The following is a 27,721-nucleotide window of genomic DNA, read 5'->3' on the forward strand; positions in this document are numbered from 1 at the left end:
TGAACCTGGACGGACTGACTGCTGTGCAACTTGGAGCCCCTGCCTCTTGCTTCTGGTTTGAGTGCTGGTGTGTCAGTCATTTAAAGGGCTCTTTGCTCCGTTGCCATGTGCCGTTCCAAGTGACATGGCCATGTCTCACCTGACAGAAGTACACTGGGTACCATTCCACCAAACGCCAGGCCCATGCCACTAAGAAATAAAACTTTTAAAATGAAATAGAAAGCCGGGCGGTGGTGGCGCACGCCTTTAATCCCAGTACTCGGGAGGCAGAGGCAGGCGGATCTCTGTGAGTTCGAGGCCAGCCTGGTCTCCAAAGTGAGTTCCAGGAAAGGCGCAAAGCTACACAGAGAAACCCTGTCTCGAAAAACAAAAAAAAAAAAACAAAAAAAAAAAAAATAAAATAAAATAAAATAAAATAAAATGAAATAGAATAAAATGGTTCTCTAGAACCAGATAAAATACTGGCAAAGGTTTTGTTTGTTTATTTTGTTTTGAGACTGAGCCTTATTCTGTAGCCCAGGCTGGTGTTGAATTCAAGATAATCCCCCTGCCCCCCAGCATCTCAGCCTCCCAAATGTGGGAATTAGCTACCACATCTGTTTCTTTTGTTTAGAGTGGTGTAGAGAGAGAGAAATATGGGGTCTTGCTGCATAGCCCAGGCTAGCTTCAAAGTTATGATCTTCCTACCTCTGCCTCCTGAGTGCTGGGCTGTAGGAATGTACCACCACATGGAGCCCTTTTGCCTGAGAGACGACACTGTTCTAACTTGTAAGACATTATGGATACCTATTTACCTACGAGCCTCTGCCCACCCCAAGCACACTATCTGATTGATTGAGATTCTCTCCCCACCTCACTGCATGTATCCTTAAAGGAACCTCAGAGAAGACTCCCTATTTTACCGAGTGTGACGCAGAGTCACGGTGATTTTGACTAGTTTAGAGGCAAGGGGGCAGGCAAGTTTCGAAGCGGTTGGCTTGGTGGGAGACCTGCCACACCTGGCCACCTGCCCCGCTCCTACTGCCCGGGGCCACACTCTGTTCTCCCTTCCCAGATGTTACCTTCTGCCAGCCACATTGTTCATTTATATTCTGTAGACCTCCCACCCTTGGGAATAGTGAGAAAGGCTCCATAGAAGAAACCAGAAAGGTCACACACAGGTAAACTCTCCCAGGACACCAACCGACCACCCTGAAGTTTCTCTCACCCCCAGCAGACAACCGAAGCTCAACAAGGAACCGTACGGTGACTTACAGTGGATTTTGAAGTCCTTGTACTGTCTGTCTTCAATTGCTACCACGTATAAAGCTGCCCGGTCTGGAAACATAAGCCCTCCAGGTTTCTGTTGATGAATTGTGGGGAAATGGGTCTCGTAATCTATTCACCTGACAAAGACATCACATTTTGAACTGCACATAGAGTCACCAGACAAGCACCCCCTTGCCAGCATCTCTGACTCAGTGGACTGACAGCTTGGCTGGACATGGCAGTAACACTCTGTTTATTTGGAGCAGGGGGAATCTGAGGAGCCCAGGCAGAGCTGACGGGACAAGTGAAACGCAGAAGGTAAACCAAGGAGGGACGGAGCGCCAGCCCGTGGCTCGGCGAAGCCATGGCAAACAGGACCCCTGGCTCTTCCGCAGTCTTAACAAGAGGAAATGGGTTTCTGCTCTAGCCAGAGTGGACAAAGTTAGACCTAATATGGTTACACATTCTGACAGCTGAGCGTGCTGGACCAGGGTTGACTCATCACTTGTTGCCCTGAAGCAGTGGTGCTTCGAAGAGAGGGCCTCGAGAGAGTGATCTTCTAGCCCATTCCTCTCTGAAGTTCTCATATTTCTCCCAGGCAGGAGGCTATGGGAAGTGTGGCAAGACAGCCACCAGGGCAGTGCGGGGACAGCATGCGGACCACTTACCAGCCACTTGTCCCTGGCAAAGATCACCGTGTTGAGCATGGACTCATAGAACAGACAGTAGCCCATCCACTCGCTGATGATGATGTCCACTTTGTCCACAGGCAGCTCCACCTCCTCCACTTTACCCTTAAATATGGTAATGACTAGAAAACAAGAACCCAAGCCATGCTGTGCGAGGACCCCTGGGCACCCTGGGCTCCTTGCTGCAGGGCTGCTGAGTCTTGAGTCCCATTCTCATCCTGCTTTTAGGGCGTGACTTACCTCATCCTTCATCAGAGGAACTTACTTAGTCACTGAAAATGCTAAGATTGTTGAAAGCTACTTGAGTGTGTCCTTTAATCAAAGGTACTGGACAATTACTATGCACCTGACTCTGTGCTAAGCCTGGAAAACACACCACGTCATGCAATCTGCCTTAAGAACTAAGCACATTATTATTAGCAACCTCTTCTCTTACAGCTAGGGAAACTGAGGTCTCAAGGTGAGATGATGGCAGTAGAAACAGAGTCCAGGTCTGATAGAATGGCACTGTAACACTCCTACTGTGCGCTCTCTGCTCCGTGCGAGGTTACCATGACAACGCAGGCCCAAACTGAGCAAAGGACACTGCACATATTACTCTTGCATCTGAGCACAGCCAAGGCCCTGTACTCAGTGGGTGCCCATCTAGTGTCTGTGAAGGAGGCAAATTGGTGTTTTGACAAGACCAGTGGACTCAGCAGACAGGGAAACCGGGGGTTAAATGCTGGGTCTTCTAATTGGCTGTCTGATTTTACACACATCACTTGGCCATGCAATTCCCATCCAATTCATCAAAGAACACCAGAGAGCATGAGGTCTCTGTCGGGGCTGGTTGTATTAAGGAAATAAAGCCACACCTAGGAAGTACCAGGTCTGTAGCTGAGGCTCCACAGAAGGCATGGCAGATACATTTCTTCTTTAGCAATAATATGGAGAAGAGAAAGGGGTAAAGCCCCCGTGAGAAGTGACTTCCCATCCCACTGCAGCAGGAGAATGATCTCAGTTGAGTTTTTGATCAGTTGACCCAGAAGGACACATAATCTTTGTATTCTTTGATGCACAGATGGAGAAGAAAAGGGAACCTTAGGGTCTGCTGTCACACTGGAAGAATGTTGTGTCAATTGCCTGGTCCATTCTTAACATCTCTGCTGCAAGGCCACACACTGTCATGCTCTGAAACCCTCCTTCTGTGACAGTCCCTGGAAAAATCACGCTAACAAAACTGAACAGAAGCCCAGACCTCAGAGTCACAAACCAAATAAATTATGTCTGTCTTGAATCCAAGGCAATTAATTTGGACTGGAGGCTCCTCTGGAGCCAAGGACCCAGAGGCCGGGGCCTTTGTCTCGTGGCTTCACAGTTAAGGGCACCAGCAGCAGCTCCTCATGGCAGCTCCCTCTCCACTTCCTGGTTAATCAAGGCTTAATCAAGTTTTATAAGGTGTCAGACACTGCTCACATCCACCCACCCTCACCACCCACCATGGAGGCCTGTGTGCCCTTCCTGTTCACCACTGGTGGCCCCTCCCCCCAAGAAGGAAGAGCAAAGTAAGGCCAGACTTCTCCAAAAATTTTGCAACAAGTGGGAGAGGCAAGTGTTAAGCCTGTGGGGTTTTTTGGGGGGAGGGGGACCCGAGACCATGAAGAAAGAATTCAACTAAGAGGAGGGCCCCGTAGCACACCCTGAGAATTCACAAGGGGACGAAGTCAAGGGCTTTGGAAAGTGTCCACATAGTCCCTAATTCATTCCTCATTCTGAAAAAGAGCCAACCAGCATACTCATGCCCTTCTGCCTAACTAACAGCTTGCAAAGCTTGGCTTGTTTTATTTTTGTCAACAGTTTGACACTGTCTAATAGCCTCTCTTTTTGTATTTTCTTTGCACATCTAATGTTTATACGCAGCTGTACAGCTTTGGGTCATTTTGTCTTCTTGTAATATGGCATGGCCTCCATTTGGCCCTAGATAAGACTCCCTTCTGCCTCTGGGATCCCATAGCCACACTCTGGGTGCTTAATGCAAGGCTCCAGCTAGGATGACCTCAGAGATACTTCGAGAAGGAAACTACTTAAGGAAGAAGAAAGGGTTTATTTTTGGCTCACAGTTTGAGGACATAGTCCATTTACAGGAAGTCATGACAGCAGGAACGTGAGGCAGCTGGTTACACTGCATCTGCAGTTGGGAATCAGAGAGATGAACACTGGCTTTTAGTTGATTTTCTCTTTTTATTCAATCCTGGATCCTGGCCCGTGGGATGGTGCTGCCCATAGTTAGGATGGGCCTTTCCACATCAATTAATCTAATATAGAAACTCCCTCATAGGCATGCCCAGAGATTATCTCCTAGGTCAAGTTGACAGTCAATATTAACTATCACCCATGTATGCATGTATGTAATATATGAATTATCTATCTGTCTATCTATCTGTGTTCTATCTATCTATCTATCTATCTATCTATCTATCTATCTATCTATCTATCTATGTTCTATCTATCTATCTATCTATCTATCTATCTGTGTTCTATCTATCTATCTATCTATCTATCTATCTGTGTTCTATCTATCTATCTATCTATCTATCTATCTATCTATCTATCTATCTATCTGTGTTCTATCTATCTATCTATGTTCTATCTGTGTTCTATCTATCTATCTATGTTCTATCTATCTATCTATCTATCTATCTATCTATCTATCTATCTATCTATCTATCTATCTATCTATCTGTGTTCTGTCTAAGCTGTCTACATATCTAGCTCACATAGAGCATGAGGCTGGCTCACAGAACTGTATAAGCATACAAAGCTCTATTTTCCTTCTCCACAGACAGGCTTTTTGAGAGGTAGAAGCTAGTGTTCTCAAGGCTCAGAACAGCTAGGCTGCAGATCCCCTTGTCCAGTCTGGACCCCACATCACCAGGGCAGTATCAGCTCAAGGTGGCTTTGAGGTCACTATCTGGAGCTGTGTTTCCAGGCCATAAGTATGATGGAAAGTTTGTTCGACTAGCTGTGACAGGACCCTGGCTCATAAAATTTACAGTGATTAATCATAGCTAAATGTTCCACAGGGAGCCATAGGTTCTAACCTGGGAGCTTTTACCCTGTGGCTTCAGCTGGAAAATTAGACAACCAGAATTCAGTTGTTGTTGCTTTTAATGGGATTTTTTCCCCTTTTATATTTGAGTGGTTATTACAAAGTAAATTAGGCCAGCCTAACCTGATTTGGGATTTCAATGTATCCATCAAATCAGATGGCGCCATAAGGCCTGGAGTTCATGGTCTGCCATTTAATTTTATTTTAATTATCTATTTATTTTTATTTATTTACTGTTTTATTTTTAGATAGGGTCTCATAGTGTAGCCCAGGCTGACCTGGAACTATGTATCCTGGGCTAGCCTCAAACTTACAGGGAACCTCCCGCTTCAGCTTCGTAAGTGCTGCATTATAGGCGAGAGCCATCCTGCTCCTCCAAGAGCTAATTCTGTCCCACTGAAAAGTGAGCAGCAAGGTTGCACTTCCCAGGACAGGAAATGGATTGTGAGTCATGAAACCCCCAAATCTGTCACAGTCACCACACCAGAACCCCTCTCTCCATGTCCTTGGCTTAGTCTCCTGTTTGGTGACACTTAGAGTCACCACTGCCACCACTGTGCCCCTTAGGCATCAGCCCATGACCCCCTCTCTGAGTTGCCTATCTCAGCTTCCCGCTTCCATTATCTGGCAGAACACTAGACTCTCCACAGACATTCTAAACTTCTTACGTGGGTGGATAGATGAATAAACAATTAAAAACAAACAAACAAAACAAAACAAGGGCATTGGTTTAAAAGACCGAAGAGCTGCAAACCAGTCCTAATTATACTAGTAAATTATCAGCATCCGAAGAGCAGCTTGAGGAGCAGTTTCACTTGAATTAACTTAACCATTCCCCCAGAGACAATGTGGCTGCTCTCATCTGCCTATTAAGAGACCTGGAGTCTAGAAGAGTCAAGTTATAAACCCAAACTGGGCCCACTGTCACCTGAGCAACTCACCCAGCCTCACAGAGGCTCCTGCCCCTACCTCGTGAATGTGCAATCATTTCTGACCTTCTGCCACCTGGGAGAGTGTGCGCATTGAGCAAATGCATCAGAGGTGGAGGGGAAGAAGCTGGAGGAGGGGAGGACTGCCCTGTCCTTCTCAAGGCTGCTCGAGTGAGCAAATGAGGGAAAGACAAAATAAAGGTGAACAGCTAGGCTTGGTCAGAGCTACCAATCTTCCTTGTCATCAACTTCCTTGCCTCTGTGCCCTGTGTTCTCCAGAGCCCAGGTACTCTGTAAATCTCTCTCTCACAGAATCAGAGCCTGGACACCACAGTGATGGAGAATGACACCATCTGAGTCATCATCTGTATGTCTAGTGGTCCTCCATTACAAGTGGCATAGGTGGGCCCTGGGTGCCATGCAGCCTCAGTGTACCACATACAGCAAAATGGTACCCTCTCCTGGTCCAAATCCCTCTTCACCTGAGAACCAGGAGCTTGAGAGTCCACCCCTCTCCCAGGGCATGCTTCCTATCCTAGATCTCTGCAGGACTTGCGGGACCAATCTGCCAAACTGCGGCTCCGATGACATGTTCGGCTTCAGCTGGAGGCCTTTTCTAACTGGGCATAGCACCCACCATAATGATTTCTCCATCAAAGCCATCTGAGCATTTCTACCCACCTCAAGCCATCCCTGAACACTGAGAAGTACTGACATGGTCTAGTCTGCCCAACTCCCAACACACTGGTCAAGGGCAGGTGACTGTGCAGGCCCCGCCTACATGGTAATTAAGAAAGAAATTGTACCCGGCAGAATGGGTCCCACTGGGCTTGGGTGTTCAGAATATCACCCTCAGGTCTCACTCTCACCCTATAACCAGATCAAAGCCAACAAGGCAAAGAGAAAAAACTGTCCCACACCTCAGGGGATTTACACAGATGACTCTCTATCACTGTAGGTTTTACATCCACAGATCAGACCACCAGGGAATCAAAAAGATCTGAAAGGCAAGTGGTGTCTGTACTGAGCGCAGATGTTTGTTGTCTTTATTCCCCAGGCTGCATCATCTAACAACTATTTACATAGTGTTTCCATGGTGTTCGATGTTCTAAGGAATGTGGAGAGGATTTAAAGTATGGGGAGGAAATGCACAAGCGACATTCAAAGTCCTACATACAAATATTATGCCATTTTATTAAAGGGACTTGAGCGTGCTTGGTTCTTGGTATCCTCAGGGAGTCCGGGAGCCAACCCTCCATGGACATTGAGTGGCAACTGTACATTAGTCCCCCTATGTAAACCACTTGTCCTGTCCCCTCAGCATGGCTGGCCTCTGCTCTAACTCTCTCAAGTCTCTGCCCCAAGGCCCTCTCTTCAGAAAGTGTTCCTTTACAACCAGTGCTTGTCAATGCTTAACAATCGCATCCAGAAAGGGAACCAGGATCAGAGGGGGGCCCGGGGAGGGGGGGGGAGGAGGAGTTCAGGGGGAAGGAGGAGAACTGCCCATGACTAGGATGTGAACTCCGTCCTGCTCCCCCACTCCCCCCTCCCCCGCCGACTGGGGGCTGGAGACCATTCCCGGCAGGGTGAAGATGCGTGTGCAAACCCAGCTCTCTAAAGCAAGCATGTGAGCTGCTCCCACACACCTCCATGACTGCCCGTGCTAACGTCCAGCCCCCAGTTCCCTCACCTGTTCTTTCGAAGCCCGTTTGTTCACGACGTCTAATTACACAGCAGTCTTTGTTCACCGTTCTTGTGGTCGTGCGTCTCTGTGAGGCTAGAAGCTTCGTGACAGCAATGATTTTTGTTTTCCTAGTCACGCGGTTAACTCCTTTAATACCTAGCGCGGGGCCTGGCATATGGGACAATATTGCTTGAAGGGCTGAATCAATGGAATTACTAATGGAGCATTTCACTGCAGTTAGGAAAAGGAGAGGCGATTGCCGGGAGCTGGTGGTACAGGTTCATTCAAAACAGTTTTACGTGATTAATCTCATTTCTTCCTTTTGACAGCATTATTTGTCAAGTTAATATATGAAATAATAATAACAATGGCTAACGGGTATTGGTTGCTGCCTGCCCACCAGCGCAGTTCTGTTTCATACAGTGGTGTGCTAGAGAGAGAGATACTTGACTGGATCTCCAAGGGATGAAAATGTGGTCCTTAGACTTTGACTGTATGGAGATGGTGAAAAGGGATGCGGATCAATTTTTCTTTCTTTCTTTCTTTCTTTCTTTCTTTCTTTCTTTCTTTCTTTCTTTCTTTCTTTCTTTCTTTCTTTCTTCCTTCCTTCCTTCCTTCCATCCTTCCTTCCTTATTTATTTATTTATTTATTTATTTATTTATTTATTTATTTATTTATTTATATTTATTTTGGTTTTTCAAGACAGGGTTTCTTTGTGTAGTTTTGCGCCTTTCCAAGAACTCACTCTGTAGACCAGGCTGGCCTCGAACACCCAGAGATCTGCCTGGCTCTGCCTCCCGAGTGCTGGCATTAAAGGCATGCACCACCACCAATTATGTCACATGGGCTCTCGGGGTCACATAAAGAGCTGCTACAGGCTGTGGCAGCTTTACAGCAGTAATCACCCGGTCCCCACAGTGACCCATTGATGTCTGAATCACTATGGTTCTTGTTCCATAGAAGAAGAAACTGAGGCACGCACAGAAACTCATCTAGAATGACTAGCTGCCCTTGCCCAGATGGATGTGAATCAGGAGTAGCCCCTGCAGTTTCCCAATAAGGAGAAAGGCAAGCGTCAGTCCAATGGCACCCTAACGGAGTCAAGGACAAGTTACCATGCAGGTTCACCAACAGTCCCAAGACCGCATTCCAGAGCTGGTCATCATGTGGGTGAGTGTAGGTCTCCTGCAGGGACTTTCACATGCACCACGGGATGCTACCAAACATGCAGCTAGAATGCTGCTGGGAGCCAGGACCCCAGGCAAGGGATGAATGAGAGAATCTTGGTAGTTTGTAGTGAAAACCAAATTGAACAACATTGATGTTTAAATAAAAAAGAAAAAGAGTATGTCTCTCAGTTAGGCTTCGAAGCATCTACCAGGTAGGTTTAGATTAGGAGACACCTGCCAGCAGCCTATGGCAAGACCACCTCCTCACACACTGCCAGTGATCTCCAGCCGGTAGCCACATGACGTGGTACCTGCCAAAGTGCCAGTGGGAACCACAGTGCACAGTGTGTCTGACCCCAAAGAAAGGGATTCAGCCAAGGCCCTCTGAAGCACAGACAGGGGGAATCTAGGAGAAATAGCCTGGGGATGTGTGAGCAAGGACAGTTCCTTGGCTTGTGTGGTCCAAAAGAAAAGAAACAGAGCTTCAGGAGAGTAACAGGGAGGTAGAATCCACCTCAGCAAAAAGAAGTGCTTTCTGATGGCCACAGAAGCCCAGATGTTCGGCAATGAGGTCTTGTCAATGAATCCCAGAGTGCCTGACATAGAATTACAGCAGTATCGGCGCTGTATGCTACCAGTGTGAAATAACATACAGCTAATATGTGTTGAGTAGCTAACATATGCAAGGTCATGTACTTGACATTTGGCCTGCTGCTTATTGCTCATCTCTTCAAGCTGCACCTCAATATACCTCCTCTGGAGAGCAGTTTGCTCTTCCATTGTAAAATGATGCAAGAGAGTCCTCGTGAGTTAGACTGCAGACCCGTGTGTCCACTGCCAGTGTGTTTCATCAGCTACCCTGCGATCTCTTCCACCTGTGACATGTATCCTTAGGGACACGCACAAGATGAAGAAAACAGAGAGGTACATCTTTTCCCTTTGGGTGTCTGGAGAGTAAATGAATTATACTTCTTTTTTCTTCTGGTTTGTTTTTTTACAGATTTACAGAGCTTCAATCTCTGCCCTGATGTCGATCTTCACAAAGGAGGGGACTTTCTGAAGCATGTCTTCAGCCGCTCCCCCCACTCATCAGTTACTGTCATGGAGGAAATAATAATTGCTGGTGTTTAAGTCAGAAAAAAATGACTGAAACATGTGTAGATCGAGGCACGTGAAGGTGGCCCATCTGTGCAGGTGGCTTCCTGTAGGTGCGTGTCTCCATGTGAATCAACCCACCCCCCAGGAGCCACATGGAGGGGGAGAGGGAGCCACGCTCTGACTCTGGGTGCCAGGTATTTTGTGTGCATGTTGTTATTTATGGCCCGCCGCCTACACTCCAGACACTCGTACAACCGGTGGTGGTGGCAGCGGCGGCATTTCTAACTCATCTCCATGGAAGCACTCATCCAAGTCAAGCTGTCCTGTCGAGGACACACGCCAAGGCTGAGAAAGCTGGTACAGGGGGCACAGCCTGCTGCGATCTCACCCGCCCCACCTACCTATCCCACCTTCTAGGGAGGAAGAAATGAAGGCCACTGGGCCTGGGTTGGTACAGTGTATATGGTGGGGGGGCACACCTGAGGCATAGGGGTAGCTGGTTTTTTTTGGGGGGGTGAGAGCAGTGCAGCCTTCACAGGCCTTTGCTTCAGTTAAGCACAAGACCAAACAGAACCAAATATAAGCCATGACAATCCAGAGCATGAAATGGGTGAGCCGGGGCTGATCAAACTGGATGTCCGTGCTGCCGGGGACAGGTGAGGTAGATGTTGCAGGGCAGCATGGGATGGAGAAGCCTGAGTCAAGAGACAATGGCCCTGCCTGGCCATCTGACACCAAATTGGGAATGGGGGACATTTCTCAGAGGACTGTTCTTGGTGGGACAGAGGTGCCCCAGAGTGGAAGAGGGCCCTTGAAGATGGAGGAGGTGGGATGCCACTTGGGAAGCTCTTCAGCAAGGGTGACAGAGTGACAAGCGTACGTGGTGCAGGAGGTGGGGACTCTGGGAGATTGGTTACATGCAGGAGGATTGATCCAGCAAGCCAATATGTCAATAACAGGACTCTAGCTTTTCAATGTCAGAGGAAGAGGTTTGGAGAGGGAAAGGGAGAAAAGGAGAGGAGACTCAAGGGGCTGAGTCAGAAGTGGAAGAGTCCCGCGAGCTTAGCCTCAACAGCATATGAAGATAGAGACAGGAATGAGTGTTGTGTAAGTGTGTACACACATATACACACATACATACACACATATACACACATGTATACACATATACATATATCCACACACATGCATACACATGTTCACACATGTAACACATACGTATACATGATATATATACACATATAGCACACACAAACATACACCACACATGCATATATGATACACATGCATGCATGCACACACATACACATATATGCACACACATATATCACATACATACTCGGTCCCCAGCTCTCTGCAGCGAGACACCCTAAAGCTACGGAGCATATCCAGCTCCTTCTTTATTTCTAGCTGCTATCATCCAGTCAAGGACACGGGATGGGAAGAGCTGATTGAAAATAGAGGCAGATGAAGTTCAAGATGCACCTGAAATAACTGGACTGGGAAGTCAGAAATCCAGAAAAAAGGGGGAAGCACACAGGAGCCAGGCTTAAGATGCTCTTGGAGACCCAATCAGGGATGACTGGAGTTTCAAAGTAAGTCGTGATAGCCAGGTAGAACCCACTAAGTACAGTATGGGCTCACAGTAAAGGTGTTGAAACTAATAAGTAAAAGGATGAATAATTAGAAATGACAACAAGATGATAGCCATAGACAGAACAGAAAATACATAGAGAAATAATAGAAGATAGATATAGATGAAAATATATGGTAGAGATAGACATACATAGATGATAGACACATGGTAACTAGAGATGATAGATAAATAAATAGATGAGAGATGAGAGATAGATAGATAGATAGATAGATAGATAGATAGATAGATAGATAGATAGATAGATAGATAGATAGATAGACAGATAGATAGATAGAATAAATGGGGAATGGAATGTTTACAGGATTTCAAAGTACCTCCCCCAGAACTAACTTGCTCCAAATATGTTGTGACAATAGCAAGAAGAGAAATTCATTTAGCCAAAATGAAATGGGAAAGCACAGGGAGAAAGGCAGACCCCAGAGGTTGGGAGTTACCATCAAGGAAGTCTACAGAGGGGCGGCCTAGGTACCAGTGGAAGGCCCCTGGGGCCAAGGAATGGAGCCCAGCATCCCAACAGTGAATCTGATTCCACGTCATCTACACTCACTCTTGTTCCCACTTCCGGGACCGTGGGTGCTAGCAGAGTGCTGTGTCCACCCACAAACACACGTTGGAGTGCAGGAATAAGAGCTCAGGCCGGGCTTCTCCCCTCAGCCCCCACCTCTCTTCACCTCAGTTTCCACATCTGTTAACTGGGAAGAGTCACTTTCCCTTTTCAGAGGGATGGAGAAGGGATGGGGGAGCCTCGGAGTGCCAGGCTATGTCACTCTTAGAGGGGTTGGCCTGGTTTCCCTTTTCCATACTTAGCGTGTAGAAAAGACATCTGTCCTCCCTCTGTCCAGGTCAGGCACTTTTGAGAAGAGCTTTGTTCCTGTGCCTTCGGAGGGAGCTAAGAGATGCTAGGGACCAAGCCAGAGGTCAGGATGCCTGAGCAACATTTGCCCTGTTCAGGCTGAACGCCTTGCTCATGGCCATGCAGCTACTGCCCATACAGTGCCCCAGCCTTGCCCCTATCACCAACACCCTCCCCTCCCTCCACTCTGCTTACTTCTTTACCCAGATTCTGCTACAGCCTGAAAGCTGGCCAATGTCTCCCCAGATGCCCATGTGTCAAAAGCTTGGTATCCGGGGTGGCATTAATGTAAGATGGTGGGCCCTTTAAGAGGAGCCAAGTGGGACATCCTTAGGTCATTGGAAGCATGGGCTACCTCTCTGGGAGCCCCGAGTTCTTGCAAAATGGGTGTCATAAGAGGAGCAAGGCTGGCCCCATGCATCCTTCCCCTCTGCTTCCTTGTTTTTAATTTTAGCCTCTAAAACTGAGCTACAGACTTCTTTTCTTCATTGATAGTTGATCTCTGGTATTATGGGAACAAAAGCTGACAAAACCAGATGACATCATCGATTTGTCGTCGTTGTTCTCTGGACCCTCCCTTGCTCTGCCTGGTCTTCTCATCAAAGCTAGGCAGCCTCCGGCTCCACACACATACAAGCCAGTGAGCGTGGAAAGAGAACAGCCACAAAACAATGAGAGTTGGGCCCTCTGCACAGCGGGGTCCACAGTTCTCTAAGAGAGAAGCACATTTCCCAGCAATCCTTACTACCCAGCAAACCCTGCAAAGAGCGCCCGGCCTTTCTTCTCTCCCTTCCCATCCCTGTCTATTTTCTCTGCATAAGACTATTCACATCTTGAAGCAAGCAGAACCAAGAAACTAGAAGCCTCAGGCCACCGGCCACCAACCACCCCCACCTAGAGGCCCCCATTATTACATCTAAACTGTCCGTACTCCGTGATAAAGGTCATTCCCTCCTCTGTGATCTGCAGCTAGTCCTTCAAGATCCCTGTCTCACATACCTCTTCCTGTGCTTCTGTTGAATCACATACATTTTCCCAGCTTTTCCCTTCCTTGACCCCTCTAGCCTCTTGGCTACTGCTCCATTTTTCCATTCCCCACTACTGAAAGAAAAGACATTTGTGGTCCCCACATCACAGCCTCCCCTAATCCTACTCTAACTGGATTCTGGCCCCTGCTACACTGAGTACTCATTGGTAACACCAATACCTACCAAGTGGCCAAATCCTGCTGCTGCTACTCTGGCATTACCCTGCCTCACCCCAGCATTCCCTGAGCTGCTCTCGAGGATTCACCAGCCTCCCAGGCAGCAGCTCCTCCACTTCTTTGCTGGCCCCGCCTCCCCTGCATAATGTCCGAGTGATGAGCAGCCCTTCAGTCCTATCTTTGTCTTGTTTCTGTACTCCTAAATAGATTGGAATGACATTAGGATGTTGATGGCCCCAAATGGAAGTCTCCAGTGACTCCTCCTGAAGCCCTAGATGCATAAATCCAAGTCTTCCTCAACATATCCACTTGGGTACCCAAAGTGGGGCACCTCAAGCCCTCCACAGGCAAAGGCAGCTCTTGGTTTCTCCAGCCACCCCTGTGAGCCCTCTGCCTGCAGACAGCCACCTTGAAATTTGGTTGTTCCCCACACTTCCTCTCCAGCCTGGCAGCATCAGGTCCTCTGGCTCTGCTTCTGAGGCTACAACACAGCTCATTTCTCTCTATACCCGCCTCCCCCCCACCCCCCTCCCACCATGGTCATCTTTCCTATCACACATCTCTCTCAGGGAGCCTCTGAAATGTGTGCTGGTGTTATTTGCATCTGCAACCCATCCCAATGTGCCCACCACCAGCAAAGGTTCCTCCCCTTCTTAAAACCCCTCTGAATGATCTCCTGGCCTGAAGAAAGAAATCTAACCTTGTCTGTGATTGGGCTTCGACCACTCAGGCCCCATCTCTTAGACTTCCCCTCTCTGTGCTGTGGCCATGGGCCTTTTCGTGCCCTGAGCATGCCCAGTTCAATGCCGCCCAAAGTTCTTGTCTGAACTTTAGGTACTTTGATTGAGTGTGGCCTCAAGAGTTCATGTGTAGGATCCTTGATTCCTGAGTGTGGTGGTGTTGGGAGATGAGGCCCAGCAGGATGGCGGGTGATGGGAACTGAGTACCAGCAAATGCATTAGTGTTACTCTCAGGGGAAGGATTAGTCATGCTGAGAGCAGGTTTTTGGCCTCCCTGCTCTCCCACATTTCCACTGTGAGCAGAAGCAATACAAAGCTCTTTCCAGAGACATCAGCCAGTCTGGGACTTCCAAGCATTCAGAATGGTGAGCCAAATTAAACATCTTTCCTTTATAAATTTTCCAGTCTCGGATATTCTATTATAGCCATGGAAAACAGACACTTGGTCAGCCTGCTTCCCTCACGTTTTTTCAAACTTGAACTTGAATGTGCTGCCTGAGAGGGCGTCTCACCTAATGTGAGTGGAAGGTCCCCAGCTCCCCTACCACCCAAATGATCAGAACATGGTCATCAGGAGCTTTTCTCTGACTGGTCACAGCTTGCTTTAGTATCTGTAATTCTGCTCCACACTGGAAGTAGATTCAGTTAGGTCAGGGACATCAGTTGTCATATTCCCGGCTCTGTCCCCAGAGCCAGGCTCATGATGACACGCACAGAAATTTGTGGGATGATTTATGCTCCTGTCTCCCATGGAGTCTGCAGCAAGTGGGTCAAGCAGCAAACAGCACAGGTGGCAGGCTGAGGCCACCCCGAAGTAGGTCTTTGACCTACTGCAAAGCATCGCGTAGTGGGAGGGCCCATAGTGTCTGGCTCTCAGACCCGCAGGGACATCTGACTCTCTACGGGGGAGCAGAAGAGTTCTGGGGTACAGCAGGAGGTGCCCAGGGTCCCAGTCTCCTGTTCCACCCTGCTCCCATGCCTGCCAGTGAACCCAGCTTACTTCTCTCAGGGATGCCCATCCTTCCAGGCTCCATGCTTCCCACCCTTTGGAACTGTGCATGGGAGCCTTGCCTTTTGGACTTGACCTTGCCCCAGCCACTGCACCCAGCTACCTTAGCCTCACTGTTCCTGCCAGCCCTGCCTCTGTTCCAACCCATTCCTCATAATGTGGCTTCTGGTCTACCTGCCACATTCCCAACTCCACCTCCACCCAGGACCAAGTATGCACCTAGAATGTCAAGTGCTCAATAGCCCGATGCTAAGCATGGGGCCTGGCAGCTATAGTCAGGCCTGATGATGGAGAAGAGTTATGAGGAGGTGGTCTGGTCAGGGACCCTTGCAGGTCTGAGCATACTGAAGATGGGCCACTGAGAGAGGGAGGCTGGGAATGTCACAGATCACAGGAAGGGAAGGGAACACGTCTCTCCTCGTGATCAGAGTCCAACCTGAGCAAGACCTCACTCCCCAGCACAGCTTGATGAGCATACCCCATCAATACCAGTGCTTGTGGCAGACAATCTGGCCAATACCCCCGGTCAGGTGACAGAAGAGGATTCAGGAGAGTATGGAGAATGCAGAAGAGGAAGAACATCAGTTGCTACCTTACAGACTTGACAGCCTGCAGCTGGGCCCAGCAGAGAGCATGATGACCAGGACTCAGTCACAGACAGGGCTGGCTGATGGCTAGGGTGGGACAGACTTCATCTGACTAGCAGGACAGAGGAATGTCACACTCCCGGGCCACAGTTCTGTGAGTGGTTGTTTCAGCACAAGCTGTACCTCCCCCAAACCGCATGTCCCGTGCTCTCCCCTCCTGTGCCCACCTATGCCACCATAACCAGAAAATGCAAGCCCCTATCCCACCGCGAGGAAAGACTCAGAGGTGGGCCTTACCATTGTCCAGGTGGTTGGCCTTAATGATCTTCTCCGAGTAGTCAGAAATACTGGAACATTCGATCTAGAAAATACACAGAACAAAAGAGACAGGGATTTAAAAGCACCACTGCCTGCTAAACTCAGGACCTTCAAAGTCCCCAAAGGCCTATGTGTTGAAGGCTGGGAAAAGTCCCAGCACACGGCTCTATGGAAAGCAAAGGGACCAAGCAAGAGGAAGTTAGGTCATTGGAGACGGATATGGAGACCTCAGCTCCTCCTCTTCTTCCTCTCTCTGCTTTCTAGCCTCCCCGAGGGAAATGGCTTTGCTTTACCAAATGCACCTACAATAATCAGCTGCCTCACTGCAGGCCTGGAACAACACAGCCAACAGCCATGTACCAGACCTCTGAAACTGGGTCAAAATCAACCTCTCCATCCTTGGAGTGGATATTCTCAGGGATTTTGTTGTAATAATGATAATCTGACATAGCACCCAGAACCAGCTGAATAGATGGGAAAGTTAAGGTTCAGAGAGGTGCATAGTCTGAGACAATAGATTTGTGGTAGCTAGAAAGCCAAGATCTGGCCCTCTAATTGGGTGGCTCTTGTCATTTCACTAAATTGACCACTTTGCCTAGAGAGCAAAACCCAGCTGTGGAGACTCTGTTTCTGTGCTGGAGTCTAAAGAGTGGCTGACTGACCTCACCATCCTGCAGGAAGAGGATGGGAGAAGTCAGAACAGACTAAGCTCCTGAGCAGGGGTGGAAGGCAGCGCTGGGCCAGAGTTACCATGAGCGTCTCTCTACATCCCATCACTAAGTCCTGCCACAGTCAGGTGGGCACATATGTGAACAGAAATGTCAGGACAGCTCTTGGGACTGGTCTTAAGTCCCCTCTACCAAGGCACACACACAAAGGTTAACTCTGAACCCTTGAGCTGATTTTGGTAAGTGTTCTTTAAAGGCCCTGTGGTGATGGTGCAGTCCTCAACCTGTTGGTGCTACCGGCACTGGTGGACCCTTTAAGAGGTGGAGCTTTGTGGGAGGAGGTTAGGTCATTGGATGCATGTCATTGGATGCATGTCCTTGGATGTGGTCTTAGGATCATAAGCCCTTCCTCTTCTTTCCTTTCTTTTCCTACCAGGAAGTGAGGCCTTCCTTTATCCCAATGCTCTCACGGAACTGTGATGGCTCATCTCGGGCCCAAACCGAGGAACCAAGTGACCATGAAATGGAACCTTGAAAACCATAAGCCAAAACAAAACCTTCCATCTTTTGAAACTGATTGTTTCAGGTATTTTCTTAGAGTAACTAAAGCTGACTCACAATGCCCTTCTCTGAACGCTTCCTTTGACAGAATCTCTTCGCTTCTGTATGAAAGTCTTTTCAGGATCCCCAAATCTCTAAGAAAGGGCACAAGTATTTGAGAAATAAATTGACCATCAGCTAAGAGCAGGGCTTCATGGGAAAGGTTGGAGGCCAAGACCCATTGCAGGGTCTAAAAGCTTAGGATGTGTCGTCAGAAGGTGCTGGAGCAGAAGGGCATTAATGGAGACCTATCTGCCACTTTACCTGACTCTCTGACAAAGAGGGCTTAGGCTGAGGCCTGGGTCTCGGGAAGGGTCAGTTCTCTTGAGAAGTTATTGCAAGGGGTCACTGATGGCCTGGTCTAATGTCCACCTTTGGGACTGGAAAGGAAATAACTAAGGGCACAGATGCCACTGGCTGTGCTCTGTCCCAGGAGCACCCACCCTTCCTTGGTCGTCAGGCCCTTGGCTTTCAGGTTCCATTCCTCATGAGCATTGTTCCTGTCTTCTCCTCCTTCTTGCCTCCCTGTCACCCCAATACATGTGGCTCCTGAAGTTAGCACTGAAGAACACAGCAGCTCTAGCTAGGTAGCTGGCCACATCCCAAGGGCCTCCCCAGCCTCTTGCAACAGGCTGTGGTCCCTTTCAGGTGGTTGGATGAGGGTGAGCTGAGTCCAGGCACATCAAGCACAGAGGTCACCTGCTGTGGGGAACCCACTGGCCAGACTGGATACTTGAGCTCCTCATCTTCCTTTTCGGCTATCACCCTTTCCTTCTCTTCCCTCTGTTTCTACTCTCCCTGCTTGCTCCGTTCTTCTTTACCTTCTCCTTCATTTTCTTTCCTCTAGCTTGCCTCCAAGTCTCTCTAGCTTCTGTTTCTCATGTCACATCACCTTCCTTCTGTGTTTCTGCCTCTATTTCCTCTCCTTGACCATGGCTTCTGCTATCCCCCACAACCTCACCCTCCCCAGTGGAGTGGACTGTGGACCAAGGGGAAGCCTGAAACAGGAACAATGGAAGTGAGCTAATGGGAAAGAAGCTGGCTAAACCTGGCCGGGCCAGAGCCGCTGATGACAGGCAGGCTATGCCAAGTGACCACTGAGAGGCACCAAGCAGGAGCCCCGGGAGCAACTCTGCTGTCGTTCCTGATGACTCAGGAACCAGAGACAGGACACGGCTCTCTCCTGCTCAGCCTGACACCAATCTAGGCCATAGCCCTTGAAGGGCAGCGTAGGATCACCAGATGGCCTCAAGGCCATTGAGATCCATGACATCAGGCTTCCATGCTGATGAGGTTTGAGAGAAGGAAGCCTGAAGCAAGGAAGTTTCTTAGCAGTGATGGTGATGGTGCTGCTCTTGATAGCAATGGTGGTGACGAAGGTGATGGTGATGATAGTGATGGTGGTGATGGTGGATGATGAAGATGATAGTGATGGTGGTGATAGTGGATGATGATGGTGATGATAGTGATGGTGGTGATAGTGGATGATGATGATGGTGATGATAGTGATGGTGGTGATGGTGGATGATGATGATGGTGTATGATGATTATGGTGATGATGGTGATGGTAGTGATGGTGGATGATGATGGTGATGATAGTGATGATGGTGATGGTGGATGATGATGATGTATGATGATGGTGATGATGATGATGATGATGGTGATGATAGTGATAATGGTGATGGTGTATGATGATGAAGATGATGATGATAGTGATGGTGATGATGGTGTATGATGATGATGGTTATGGTGATGATAGTGATGGTGATGATGGTGAATGATGATGATGATGGTGATGGTGATAGTAGTGATGGTATTAGAACGGTACTGTGATTGATTTTCTCTGTTCCTCTAGCAAGAGAGATGAACTGGGACTGGGGAGGTGGCTTGGTGATACAGCAGTTGCCTAATATGCTCGGTGCTCTGGGTTCCATCCCCAGCACAACACAAAAATAGAAAAAGAGATGGTAGACCAGGGTCTACCATCTTTGTAGGAAGATCCAGAGAAAGCAAGAGGCAGGGACCGCTCTGCAGAAGCCAACACGAGGGAGGGTGACATGCTTACCCCGAACACCTTCTTGGCCCCTGCTTTGGCAGCAAACATGGAGAGGATCCCTGTGCCACTCCCGACATCCAGCACCACTTTGTCCTTGAACACATGCTTATTATGGTACATGGAGTTCCGGTACGTGAGGGTCCTCACCTCATCCTTCAGCATTTCCTGCAGTGGAAGGAAAAGAAGGTTATAGTCGGGGGACTCAGGACATCTGGGAGCACATCTGGGTCACTGGAGCACATCTGCATCACAGGCAACTGAGTCATCCCAGTAACATCTTCTGGAACCACTATGACATCACTGGGTAGTTAATGAGGATACTGTAGTACATGCAGGACACATGCCTCATTCCAAACTTAGCCTGCTTTAAAGGTCTACTTGAAAGATAGCTGAGAGGTATAAAAAAGGAGTTTGTGTCCAAACCTGCTCCAGTCTGTCTAAAACCAAAAGGAAAGATCAGAATAGCACAGCACGAGAGACTCAAGAAGGAATCATCAAACTGATGTCCTCCCTAAGCTTACACCAACTCTGTCTGCTCACCACCCTTCACATCTTAGCAATTTAGTATCTTTTGTAATTTTACTTGTAGCAATTTCAGTGCATAGGAATCCACAACACTGTGGTTTTAATTGTATGTCCTGTTTGACTCCTGATAGACATCACATTTTCAGGGTACTCACTGGTTGGTTCATTCTCTCTCTCTCTCTCTCTCTCTCTCTCTCTCTCTCTCTCTCTCTGTTTCTCTCTCTCTCTTCCTTTCCCTTCCTCCCTCTTAATCAGTCTAGGTTAGTGTTATTAATTTAATTAGTCTGAAACCTAAATTTTAAGCTACATACAGCAAACTTACAGCCACATTATGCTGAATGGGGAAACCGAAAAACTTTCCCTCTAAAACTGGAGACTAAGACAAGAATGACCACTTCCTTCACACTAAATCAGTACGATACTTACATTCTTAACTAGAGTAGCAAGAAGAGAGAAAAAAATAAAAGGGAACAGAGACGAGAAGGAAGAAGTCAGGTGGCTCCCTTTTACAGAAGCCTTGATCCTGTTATTGAAAGACACTAAAGACTCCTAAAAACCTATCTCTGACAAACACTTTCAGAGTCTAAAATCAATGTGCAGAAATCTGTAGCTTTTCTAGACACCAATAATAAATATGAAATGCAGAAAACAATCTCATTCACAATAGCCTTTAAAAACTTAAATGTGTAGGAATGAGCCTGACACCAGAAGTGAAAGACAGCTGTAACAAAAACTATAAAACACTGGGAAGAAACTCAGGAAAATACCAGAAAATGAGAATTTTCTCATGGGATTACTGCTGTGAAAATGGCCACATTAAAGTAACCAGCAAATAAAATACAAGCCCCATTAAAACTCCGATGACATTCAAAGAACCAAGAAAAGCAAACCTAAGGTCCCCAGGGCAGCACAAGAGATTAGAACACAAAGTAATCTTGAATGAAAAGGTCGATGCTGCAGGGACTGCATGCCTGGTCTCAAGTTACACCCAGAGGAAAGTGACAAAAACAGCCTGGTGCTGGTGCAGAAGCCACACAGACCTAAGGAATGGAATAGAGAATGCAGAAATCCACAAAGCTCCATAAACCAAAGAAAAGTGTATGTGGGAGAAAAGACAGCTTTTTCAATGAATAGTGCTAGGAAAACTGGATAATCCCATGCAGATGAATGTAACTAGATCCCTATCTCTCACCTTGTACAAAATCCAACTTAAAAATGGGTCAAAGATCTTGATGTGCAAGACCTGAGACTTGGAAAAGGAACACTTAATGATATAGACACAGGCAAGGACTTTCTGAACTGGGGTTTAGTAACTCAGGAACAATAACAAAAATGGACAAATGGGATTGTGTGAAATTAAAAGGCTTCTCCCAGCCAAGGAAGCAGCAGAGTGAGAGGAAATGTTTTCCAGCTATACATCTGGCATGAAATTAATATTCAGAATATATAAATAGCTACAAAAACCAAGAGAACAAATAATCCAATCAATAAATGGGCAAATGAACTGAACAGATACTTCTCAAAGAAGAAAGACAAAATGTCCAATGAATTCAAGGCCAAAAAAAAAAATTAACATTTTTAGTCATCAGGGAAATGCAAATTAAAATTATGTTCAGATTCTCTCACCCCAATCAGAATAGCTATTGTCAAAAAAGAAAACAAAACAAAACACAGTGCTGGTGGGGGTGTGAAGAACCCGTTGGTGGGAATGTAAAGCAGTGCTGTTGTATAGTCATCAGCGGGGAGATTCCTTCAACACTGCAAGTAAAACTTCCATAGGATCCCGCCACCCCCTCCTCAGCACCCACCTACAGGATGGGCCATACTCACGCACAAATAAGAAAGCACACCGCCTGAGGGAAACCGGAAGGATCATCGTGCTAAGCGAAATAAGCCAGACTCAGGACAACATATATGTTTTCTTTCATATGCAGGACCCAGTTGTTTATAAAGATGTAAAAGAAGAAAAGGTGTGGTTTGGGAAGATCAAGGGGCACAAAAATAGGTGACTGGGGTAAATAAGGTTAAAATGAACAACATTCACTGTGAAACGATGAAATCGGTTGCTTTATACAGCTAATGTGCACTACTAAATTCAAAACATTGGGCTCTGATGGTTTCGCTATCATTTGATTTCTATTTAGTTGACCTTCTCTCATCTGTATCATTTCCTTTCTTTGACTTGAGTTTCATGTGCTCTTATTTCTCTAGCTTTGCAAGGTAGAAGCTCTGCTCTTGGGTTTTGGTGTTTGTGTTTTTGCTTTTGTCCCTAATAGAAGCATTTAAAGCTATAGATTTCCTTCTAAATCAGTGGTTCTCAACCTTCCCAATGCTGTGACCATTTAATACAGTTCCTCGTGTTGTGGTGACCCCCAAGCACAAAAATTATTTTGTTGCTACTTCATAACTATAATTTTGCTACTGTTATGAAATGTAATGTAAACAGCTAATATGCAGGGTAGCTGATATGTGACCCCCACCCCAAAGGAGTCATGACCCACAGGCTGAGAACTATTGTAAATACTACTTAAACTGCAGCCCACAAATTTTGATGTGTTGGTCTCTTAGTTACAGTCATGTAGTCTGGAATCCTGTCTAATTTCACTCATGTTTTCTTTTCGGGTACATGGGTTATAAAGAAGAATAGTTTAATTTCCAACCTTTTTGAGGATTTTCTGGATAAATTACTTTAGGCTTTTAATTTTGATTGTTCCAGTGCTGGGATTGACTCTAGGGTCTCACACAGCTTAGATTACTACCCTAACACTGGCTTTTTCTAGTCCCTTTCCTCCCGACCCTTTATCATGAGGTAAGATCTCACCAGCTTGTGTAAATTGACCTGGGACTCACTGTAGCCCAGGCTGGCCTTGAACTTTCAATCCTCCTGCCTGAGCCTCGTGAGTAGCTACGATGTTAGGTGGAAGCCTCTAGGCCTGGCTCTAATTCACTTTAGTGAGCACACTGTGTGGTTTCAGTCTTTTGCAGTTCATTGAGATTTATTGAATGACAGTGATGTTTGGATTCTAAGGGTCTCCAGAGCCTCCTGTGTTGAAGGTTGGTCCCTAGCCTGTGGTGCTAGAGGAGGCCATGGAGCCTTTAATAGGTGGAGCCTAGTATAAGGAATTTGGGTCATCAAGGGTGTCCCTGCAAGGGACAATTTGGAACTTCTATCCCTTCCTAGTTCTTTACTTCCAGGCCACTCTGAGTCCAGCATCTAGCCCACCATGCACTCCCTACCATGATTAATTACTGCCTCTTCCTTGGAGGCCCACATTCTTAGACCACAAATCTGTGATAGAACCCCTAAATCTGAGCTCAAATCAATCTTTCCTCTTCTAAGTTGATTATCATTTTGTCATAGTGACGGAAAGCTAATAAACCCTCCACAAGATCTATCTCAATGACTATTTACCACACTGCTTGAAAAGCTTGCACCTCTGCAGCTTGGGGATGCAATACTCCATAAGTGACAAGTTAGGCCAGATTGTTTGTGGAATGCAAACTACCTCTATCCTCACTGGTTTTTAAATCTATTTGTGTTCTCCATTACCAAAGAGAAAAGACTACTGCTATGTATATCACTCTGTATAAATAAAATACTGATTGGCCAGTAGCCAAGCAGGAAGTATAGGCAGGACAAACAGAGAAGAGACTTGTGGGAAGAGGAAGGCTGAGTGAGGAGATGCCAGCCACTGTCCAGGGAGCAGCATGTAACAGGCACACAGGTAAAGCCACAGAATATGTGGCAACATCTAGATTAACAGAAATGGGCTGAGTTTAAGTATAAGAGCTAGTTAATGGTAGGCCTGAGCTAATGGCCAAGCAATTTTAAATAATATTAATCTCTGTGTGTTTACTTGGGTCCAAGCGGCCAGCCACAGGGCCGCAGGAGGTGAACAGAACCAGGAAAACTTTAGCTACAAACTACAACCAGCCATTTGTCCCTGCATCTGTTTAGTCCTACTGGTTGCCATCCATGCTTTCAGAGCTCTGTGCACAGGTACTGTGGTAATGTGTCCCCTTGGCCAGGCTGTACAGCTTCTCTTAGGAGTCTTTCTCTTGTGTTTCTAGTTATAGTAGATCAAAGAGAAGATTCTCTTGAGACATGGAAGGCAGAAAGGAATCAAGAACCACTCTGAAGGCCAACTGCCACTTCCTCTGCTGCCCCAGGGCTGGTGGCTTCAATGTTATAAGGTGGCGAGGAGGTGGGGGTGGGTGGGAGGAGCGGTACTTGGACTGAGTTCCTATTCTGCATTTTACTTTGAGGATGAGCTGAAGCCTCTCTCTTCAGGAGATTCCTAGATCCCAGTGCCACAAGCATGCAAGGCCCTATCCCCAGAATAGGCAAGGGCATGTTAGACAAGCTCAGTAAATCAGAAGACAATACACGGAGCATACGACCATTGCACACAGACGTGGGAGCCTCAACCGCTGCACCCACACCACACCTCCGCTGTTGCTAAGCTCTCTGACCCAGCCCATCACCAAGTGTCCGGTGCCTCAGCTTCCTCGTCTGTGAAGTAATGCTGTAAGAGCACTACTTCTAGGGCTGTTGTGATGATTAAGCAAATGCAGAAAGTTTCACAAAAGTGTCAGTGCTAGGCTAACGCGAGACAGTCAGGTCTCCCAGCAATGTACCTAGAAGAATCTGTAGAGGGTATTCAGCACACAAGTGCTGGCCAGCGGTCATGCCACACAGGCAGGGATGATGTCTTCCAGGCTGATGTCTCAGACCCACCTCTGACCAGCAGACAGATGTTGAGATTCAGGCTGGCTCTTGGGGACCTGGAGGCTGTCCTCTCCTTTGAAGGCCCCAGGAAGCCACTCTGGGTTCTGCTGGAAGATCATAGTCACTTTTTCCTGGCCCTGTCCTCTTGAGTCCTCTCTAAGTGAAGCCGTGGACGCAAGGAACATAAAGGTCCAAAACCACCTTTCACTTAGCCCTCTTCCTATCGTCCATCTTGTCTATATTTACAGAATAGCCATGTTCTGTCCATCCACCCACACTGTGATTTAGCCACGCTCTCTGACCACCATTGTTCCAGTGTCCTATTGATGGCCTGGGGACCACTGCACAGTCAGCTTGCCCACTCTGGGGATCTGAGGGTCCTGCCTAGAATGTCCAGGAAGAGCTTCTTGTGAGCTTTCCAGTGATGAGCAGATCCCTGCTGCTAAGTCACAAGAGGTGAGAAAGCATCTCTACACAGAGCACCTCCATTCAGCTCATCCCTGTCCATACCTCCTTTCATATTCAGTGATCCTGGAGACCAAGGAAAGAATGGAGGCCAATCACAGGGGTGAAGGCCACCCATCTAGTCATACCTGTATTAAAAGACCTGTATGTTACCCTAGCTGGATCTGGAGATGGCCTATAACAAGAGGGATTGAAGATAGATGTGCAGAAGCACTTCCCCATGGGACAGTTGCTAAGGCTGTGGGGTAGAGGTGTCATCTGTGACTTACAGACCCGTTCATCTGCACTATGTCACATATAAGTTTGGGTTTTTGTTACAACACCTGACTGAGGGTACCTGGTCTGGTATTCAGTTGGTAGCTTTCTCCCAAGCAGAGTCAGGTCAATCTCCCACCTCCCACATGTTGGTCATGATGGTGTTCCCCATTGACAAGCTGGGCAAAACCAGGCATGGCAGCTCAATCTGCAATCCCAGCACTTGGAGGGGCTGAGGCAAGAGGGCTACCACAAGTTCAAAGCCAACCTGGCTACATAGTGAGACCATGTCTCAAAATGCGCGCGCGCGCGCGCGCGCGCGCGCGCGCACACACACACACACACACACACACACACATGCACACCTGAACTCACTCAAAGCCTTGACAATGTGCAATCCTCAGGTCACAGTGAGGGGTTGTCAAGTACTGAAAGAATTGGAGACTGAAAATAGCCCAGGAAAGCTGCGCTGTGGGCCCGGAATTGGCCCCGGAACTCAGACGGAGGCTTCCTGGGGTCAGTGTGGAGATACAGGGAAGGCTCTTCTCAGTGTGCTCGGGGCTGGTTTCCAGCGCGGGAGCTTTAGGCAGGCCAAGCCATTCAGGGTCCTGGATATAGTTCCCAAGTGTGGTGGTTTGAATGAGGATGGCCCTACAGGTTCATCTATTTGAATGTTTGATTCCCAGTTGGTGGAGTGTTTAGGAAGATTTAGGAAATGTGGCCTTGTGGGAGGAGATGTATCACTGGGGGTGGACTTTGAGATTTCAAAAACTCATGCCAGGCCCGGGCTCATGATTCTCTCTCTCTCTCTCTCTCTCTCTCTCTCTCTCTCTCTCTCTCTATCTCTATCTCTATCTCTATCTCTATCTCTATCTCTATCTCTATCTCTATCTCTATCTCTATCTCTCTCTCTCCAACTTTCAAATTAGATGTGAACTCTCAGCTAATGTTCCAGCACCATGCCTGCCTGCCTGCTGCCACGCTTCCAGCCATGATGATCATGGACTAACCCTCTGAAACTGTAAGCAAGCCCCAATTAAATGCTTTCTTCTAATGTTGCCTTGGTCATGGTGTCTCTACATTGCAATAGTATAGTAACTAAGACGCCAAGTGTCAGCCCAGAAGGGAACCCAGAGCTGCGGGCTCTTAGAGCTTGCTACATGGATGTACCCTTTCTCTAGGATGGATACTGTCATGAGTCCCTTCTGCTGCATAGAGTCTGCACGGCTTTAGTACAAGTTAATGCTGGATGGCAACCCAGACCAAGGATGGTGCAAGGAAGCGCCCACATTCCTGAGCAGGCATCTACCCCCTCCAGGACCAGGGCCCTTGGGAAAGAATGCTGATCCTCAGGCCTCCCCACAGGCCTGGGCTCACCATTTTTGCAGAAGGCAGCACAGAGAACTTCCAACCTCCCTAGACTATGTGAGACAGAGCCCCTGATCTAAAAAAAAAAAAGGAACTGAGAGGCCTCCTCACCTTCACCATCTGCCTCCACAGAGGCTGCCAAGGACGCAACAGAAGCAAGTGAGTCCACTCAATCTTTAAGTGAGGGTCAGGGAGCATGGAGGAAGGAAACATTTTAGAAGGTGTATGCCAGGGCGAATAGGAATGAAATCCATGTGCCAACATGGGAAGGTTGAATTCCTGTCTTATGCAAAACAAAGGTTAGCATGAGGGCCGGGCTGGTTGGTAAGGTCCTGGTCACCTGTGAGCAGGAGCAGCCTAAGGTTAGGCTGAGAAGCAAATGAGCTAATAATCCAAAATGCTGGGAACAACACTCGGTACACAATAAGCATTTCACAACCCCGAACCGCTGACTGCTGATATTAAAAACCTCCCTGGCAGCAGCCTGGCAGTTTGGATGGAAGCAAACCTTCCTTCCGGCATCATCTCATCGCCAGGGAACCACAGGAGCTGGTTTGCAAAGACATCCTCACAGCCAGGGAGCCTCAGCCAGTAAACACTCCCTCCTGTCCCAGGACTTTCTTCCCTTTGCTTAGTGATGGTGGGGATGTCTTCCTCACAGGGTTCCCATTAGGATCAAGTGAAAAGGATCCATAGGACATGACTAGCACCAGGCCCAGCACCTGGCAAGTGACAGCCACTGTTAACCGCTTTGGGGGCAGTTGGGGTCAGTGCTAGG

General features: G+C 47.6%; 1 protein-coding gene across 2 annotated transcripts in view; it reads right to left on the reverse strand.

Moving 5' to 3' along the window:
* The window catches only part of Prmt8 (protein arginine methyltransferase 8), a 91,621-nt gene that overhangs the window by 24,234 nt on the left and 39,666 nt on the right, over window positions 1-27,721 (reverse strand). For both annotated transcript variants that reach the window (XM_016006398.3, XM_006987869.4), the window contains exons 3-6: window positions 19,611-19,766; window positions 16,257-16,320; window positions 1,917-2,059; window positions 1,255-1,342 (exon numbers count right to left, since the gene is read on the reverse strand). In XM_016006398.3, the coding sequence (XP_015861884.1) occupies window positions 1,255-1,342; window positions 1,917-2,059; window positions 16,257-16,320; window positions 19,611-19,766 (451 nt within the window). The remainder of the gene's footprint in view (window positions 1-1,254; window positions 1,343-1,916; window positions 2,060-16,256; window positions 16,321-19,610; window positions 19,767-27,721) is intronic.

The sequence above is a fragment of the Peromyscus maniculatus genome, chromosome 3 (genome assembly GCF_049852395.1).
Source record: "Peromyscus maniculatus bairdii isolate BWxNUB_F1_BW_parent chromosome 3, HU_Pman_BW_mat_3.1, whole genome shotgun sequence".
Lineage (NCBI taxonomy): Eukaryota > Metazoa > Chordata > Mammalia > Rodentia > Cricetidae > Peromyscus > Peromyscus maniculatus.